The following is a 6,000-nucleotide window of genomic DNA, read 5'->3' as shown; positions in this document are numbered from 1 at the left end:
AAATATCTTACAATGAGTGGATACGTCCAGCAATATTTTCAAGCACAAATACTATATTACATTTTGACATTACACCATCAGGCCTAACGGCCTACAGTAAAACATTTAGTTCCACTTTTGAAAAACCTACATCCATATCAGTAGCCCGATATATTCTGTTTTCATAAAGATCGAGAAAATTGTGTCCATCACTTTCTTTTGTATGGGCTTTCTTGGGGGTTCTGCAGGTTTTATTTCATTAAGCAATTATACAAGGAATCAGCATATCGCCAAAGATTCTAACAGTCACAAGAATAAGTGTGGTAGTCTGCAATGCTGCTGCGATTTTGTTTTCTTTTTCAGTTCGTAGTTATGTATTAACAAAAACTCGAAAATGAACAGATATTTTCTAAATGAATAGAGGTTTTTCTACATGTCAGTTAAGTTCAAAGTCGTCTTTTTTTTCCTTCAGAAGTGATTTCGCGTTTCAACTGTAAAAGTACTGACTTGGTCTTCGTTCATTCAAAATGCAATTTGGTTCTGGCTTAGCATTTCTGACAAAATGATGTAAACATCCATTGGTATCAAAATTCGCCTGCCAGATACCTTCTACATGCACTTTTATTATCTTATATAGTCCATTTTTAAGATTAAAGTAAAAATACCACCGAATGGATATTGTACAGTAATTACTGAAAACGGAGAAACTGAAATACTGTATTACATAATTTAATGAGTTAATTTACAAGAGATTGACAAAGGACCCTGTGGGAAGGATGCACAGTGAAAAAAAAACTGTTAGTTACATTTTTTTCGAGAAGAATCCCATTAAGCGAACAGTGAAGTGGCTCTATGGGGCGTATTATGGAAATTTTCGAGGTTGATTTAATGAGGCTGTTCATATCAGTTCCGTACTGGTTACAAGGAAAAGTGGACACAGGACGTCTACAATATAGGTTTCCAAAATTAAAACTGGCAGTGGGACAATGAGGACGTCGAGTTTTTGCAAAATCACTTCAGATAACGAATACCACATTAAATCCTGTACATTCTATGCACCATGAACAATCTTTTATGTATCAAGTCTCTTATCTATCTCTTCTAATGACTTCCCTTAGCGGGTTGTTAGTATTTGACAGCAGGTCTCTGCGCAGGGAACTTTTTTTCCAATTCTACATTCAAAGGAGGTCCATCAAGGTACATGATTGGCAATTTTCGTCATAATCTGCACATTATTAGCATCGGAATTGACATGGCAATAACATTGGCGGTTTCTGATGTGTCTTCCTCGAACTTTGCCAAAGTCCTCGAGGAGTTTGTTTCTGGCAGCGAACACTTGTCAGATACCCGGTGGTGGCACTCCTGGGCCAAAGCAGTAGGCATGCACATACCCAATTTCACAGAAAAGGGCCTTCATGTAAAAGTGTACAGAATAAATGGAATTGTGTTCTTCCCAAAGTGACCTTCATCTGCAGCATTATTTAAAGAGACAGTATCCAGATGTGGTTGCACTGACTCTTAAAATCTGTTTCAAGACGGTTTTACCTTCTTGAATTTAGTCCCAAAAGTCTTATCAAATGCTACAGGCCCAAATCATATCCATTAAGAAGACGATAATACTTTAAAAAGTTCACAGTTTCCTTGTACAATCTAGTATGACGAAGAGAACAACTAAAAGAACTTTTCAAGAGTCCATGGGGAAAGATTCTAAATTATTTCAGCCGCATCCAATGAGTTCCGGGAAGAATGAAAAGGGCTGGGTTGTCCGTACTAAAAGGATAGCATGTCTTTTTAAAACAGTTGTGAATGGAAATTTGCCCACGGTTGCACCAAAGCAGTACTCACTAGAAGGGCGATGGATTAAAAAAAAACGAATTTAGCAATTTACCACTAGTGTCTCCATTGGCCTTGGTGAGAACCACCGCCGGGTTGAGTTATCTGGTAAGGGAGGACTCCTCCCGCTGGCCAGGCGGTGACACCGCCGCTGATTTGCTGAGCACCGCGGCCGAGTAGGGAAGAAAGCTGCTCTCCGACCTCTGCGCAGCCGCGGTGCACGTGAAGTCGGAGCTCGAGCTCCTGGGCCCCAGCGCGCCGCTCTGGTTGCTGTGGCAACTGAGGCAGGAGCACGGCGCAGCGCTGGCGGGCGTCGAGGCAGCTGCGGCCGCGGCCGCTGCCGCCGCCGCCGTGGCCGCGCTGCTGTTGAGCCCGTGCGGCGACTGATAGAGGCCCGGGTGGCGAAAGCTGCAGAGAAGTTCGGGCCGCGAGTAAGGGTGCGAGAGGGCGCGGAAGGTGTCGAGCGGGCGAATGGAGGTGGGGAAGGGCGTGGCGCCTGTGGCGGCGGCGGCAGCGGCAGCCGCGGTGACGCCAACGTGGGGGTAGTAGTGCAAGGGCACGTGAGAGTGGAAAGGGTAGGGCAAGCTCCCAGTGGCCGCCGCATGGGTCATCATGTAGGTATAAAAGCTTGGGTCAGCCGGGTGGGGCCATGACATAGCTAGTCGCTGTCTTTTATCTTTCATTCGCCGGTTCTGAAACCAAACCTGGATCAAGAAAGAAAAAGCAAAGCGTCAACACATTGGAGTCCAATTTTCCTATGTACTCTAGCATTTTGTACATCTTAAATAGAAAGGAATGCTTTGCAAATAGCGTTTTAGTTCATGCATTATCACTCTGAAAATGTAAGGGTTCCGTTTATAAAAATACTATTAAGTTTTGCAAAAGTAATTCTAATTTTCACAAATTATACAGAATGATAGATACGAATATACTACATAATAAAATACTTTATCGTGTGAAACACATTAATACATGAATATTGAATGAAAATGTGCAATATAATTATTTAACCGTAAGTAGAATACACGAATTACACAGTATGCACCTTGATAGTTGTTTCGGGTAGATTTAAAGCCGCCGCCAGTTCACATCGCCTGGGTCTGGATACATAGTTTTCTCTGTAAAACTCTTTCTCTAGTCTACCGATTTGTTCTCGGGTGAAAGCAGTTCGATACCGTCTCACCTGGTCAGGACCAGAACCCGAATTGCCTATTGAACTGGAGTTGCCGTTCAGGTTCGTAATACTGGACCCATTCGACGAAGTATTAGTTGAACTACCATTATCAGAATAAACTGGAAGGAGAAAAATAAAAACGTGAACGATCGGTAAAGCATGAGCAGAAATTAATAAGGCAGCTTTGATGCCACATAATTAATGCTGGCTGTCATTATTACAAATGGTGACTGTTATTAGAGTCAATAAAGTTCTATGAGACTCTGCATAACCAAATATATCCAGTTAATTTGCGGTAAGTTTCGGTAATTATGTATAGATAAAGGTTCTGGGGTATTCATCCATTAGCCATTTGAATTAACAGAGAATGGATAACCTCCAGCCTCTTCTTAGTCGTTTTGCTTCATTTGCAAAGCTATTTAGTATTCTTCGATATTTTACTTTTTAGCATTTTCAACCAGAAACAAAGCGCACGTCTGAACTGGCAGTTGTTTTAAAAGCAAAATATTTTGTCGTGGACAAGATTAAGGCCCTTTTGAAATTCACAGAGCCGAATAAAATACGAGGTTTTTCCCAGTAATTAACCGTTTAATTTCATAATCTACAGTTTAGATAATGGTGCGATCGAATATTCACCGCAAATCGCCTTTCAAATATCAATGCTTGTGTAGGTATACATCCTATTGAAGAAAATATCGTTGATGTAAAAATAGGGGTTTCGCATAACTTCCTCGCAGTTAATTTTAAAATGAAATACTTTAACGCTGTTCATGACTCTATGTCCATTTCAAAGCTATATTTGAATCCAGATGGGTCTTGCTATATGAGTTTAAAAAGAAAACGCATGCTTTTTACGGGCCTGTTTTATTTGGAACGGTTTACAGGAAATAACGCAGGCATTCTGAACATTGCACGTTTGTTTTTACAGTTTATTTATGCAGAATGTATCAGTTTTTGGTTTCTATAATTTAAACTATAAATGGAAATGCTTTCACAATCTTTGATGCATTACTACAGAGTCTTTCCCCAAAATGGTTTTATTTTCTGTCCCTTCACATGTCCTCGTGCAGAAGAAAGCAGATTAGGATTTTCGAGTAATGTTTAACAAATAAATGTTTACCTTTGTTTGTATTTTCTTTGAGATGCGTTGTATTGACACCGGCAGGAGAACGGAGTGTCGAGCATCCCACATCAACATCACTGTTCATTTCTGCTTCTTTTTCCCGACTAGTAAGTTCTGGGTAAAGGGAGAATTTTTTCCTGCTTTCCGAAGAGGAAATTTCAGGCGAGGACGTGCTGTCGCTTGAATGTTGATGGTGGAATAAATTGTCTATCTCAAATTTGCCGTTTGTTGAGGTGTCCCCAACAGTGTTGTGGAGGGAGGCGGAAGTTGGTCTGGGGCTGAGACGACCACTGTGATGAGAATTTTCAAGGGCCTCCTCCACCGCATTTCCAGCTGAGTCTGACAAATTCGAAATCCTTTTGGCAGCAGGACTATGCAGACCCCGTTCCATCAGAATTATTTCTTTTCTTATTCTTTCCATCCCGAAGCTGAGAGCAGGTTGCAGGCTGATACTGCACTAATGATGATCTTGCAGCTGGGGCCAATTCGCATCCAGCCCCGCAAGTGTCTCGAAATTTATCTTTTTGGTGCAAAGAAAAAGTGTTATGTCAATACGAGGGAACGACTGGTCAAAATGACCCGCGCTTCCTTTCTCCCGGTGTGTCATTCATCAAACTAGTGCTCGTCATTAAGGTACGAATGACGCTGTTCGAATAATCATTTATTGTAACAGGTTTATAAGCAAATAAATACAAGCGTCTGTCAGTGGATGATGAAGGCGGCCTAGCGACAGGCAAATACATCCAGGTAGAGAGGAATTAGAGGACAGCCCCTGTCCTCAGCCGATGATCGCATGCCCGGATGCTCTGGGCTTTGGCCTCTGGGGTGAAATTGACAGTCTGATTAATAAAATGAATATTACAGCTTTTCCCTGTACATTTAGCTAGATCATTATGCTCTGATTTTGCTTTGCAGTTCTTGCAGGGTTCACATAATAACATCTTTCTCGCCACACTTTTGGTTACCGGTAGGCGAGCGATATGGGTAAATGGAAGCATCAAGTTTAAGGATTTTCTTCGTACATTTCGATTGATTATATTTTGAACATTTGGTCAGTTTGGATTGAAATGTCATGATGTCTTTTTTATCGACAATCTGAAGTCGCATTTCTTGCAATTGTACTTTTTAAAGACCCAGTCTCTTCTGTTCCCTATTAGCGTGTTCTCTCTTTAATATCTGTTCCCTCAGCCTCTTGTCTTACCATTGCCTAGTTTACCTCTTTACGTACACCAATACAGATAACTATAATTTTAATCGTTTTTCTCCATCCTTTACACTGGTATGAAATATACATATTAGGATAGCGTGAATGGAGTTTCTTTAGTGTGTCCTTTATTGATTTATCGTGCCCGATCTATCAGACGTTTAGACAATGAAATATATGTTTGACTTGTAAAGCACATCACCGGCACAATACTTCTACTGAGATGTACTGCATAATTGAATAAAGTTTTCTTTCTTTCGTTTATAATTAGCCTTATGTGATGTATTTTGTAATATTTAACATAATTTAATTAAATATTATGACTGAGATAGTTCAGCTGCCACCCTGTACCTCTCCTCTTCTCTATCTGGTTACACTTAAATTATTCATTTATTTGAACATAAATATACTAACTATGTTTATATTATTAGAGACATTAAAGGAAGATCCTTTTCTATTAAAAGTTATAAGGAGTGTTTTCCTGTACTTCTTTCTTTTAAAATCAAACTATAAGTACATAATTTTCAAAGAATCTCGAAATAAACGGTAAGGTTAATCCATAAACTGTGGCGACAATATATTTACCTCGTTTTCCCAGCTAGGGAAAAAAATAATGTGCGGCTATGTAGCATTTGCAGTTATAAGTTTTAAAATTCCGGAGAGGATTTGGAAGATGGAGAATCTGAG

The 6,000-nt window shown here is 40.2% G+C and overlaps 1 protein-coding gene across 1 annotated transcript in view; it reads right to left on the bottom strand.

The window, feature by feature from the left end:
- evx2 (even-skipped homeobox 2) overlaps window positions 1-4,699 on the bottom strand; it is a 4,710-nt gene extending 11 nt beyond the window's left edge. Inside the window, exons 1-3 of the mRNA XM_063052105.1 lie at window positions 4,107-4,699; window positions 2,858-3,105; window positions 1-2,516 (exon numbers count right to left, since the gene is read on the bottom strand). The exon at window positions 1-2,516 is cut by the window's left edge and continues 11 nt beyond it. Coding sequence (XP_062908175.1) covers window positions 1,914-2,516; window positions 2,858-3,105; window positions 4,107-4,530 — 1,275 coding nt within the window. The 5' untranslated portion in view covers window positions 4,531-4,699 and the 3' untranslated portion in view covers window positions 1-1,913. The remainder of the gene's footprint in view (window positions 2,517-2,857; window positions 3,106-4,106) is intronic.
- Between the last annotated feature and the right edge of the window lie 1,301 nt (window positions 4,700-6,000).

Source organism: Mobula hypostoma, chromosome 6 (genome assembly GCF_963921235.1).
Source record: "Mobula hypostoma chromosome 6, sMobHyp1.1, whole genome shotgun sequence".
NCBI lineage: Eukaryota > Metazoa > Chordata > Chondrichthyes > Myliobatiformes > Myliobatidae > Mobula > Mobula hypostoma.
This window is presented reverse-complemented; position numbering and strand designations above follow the sequence as displayed.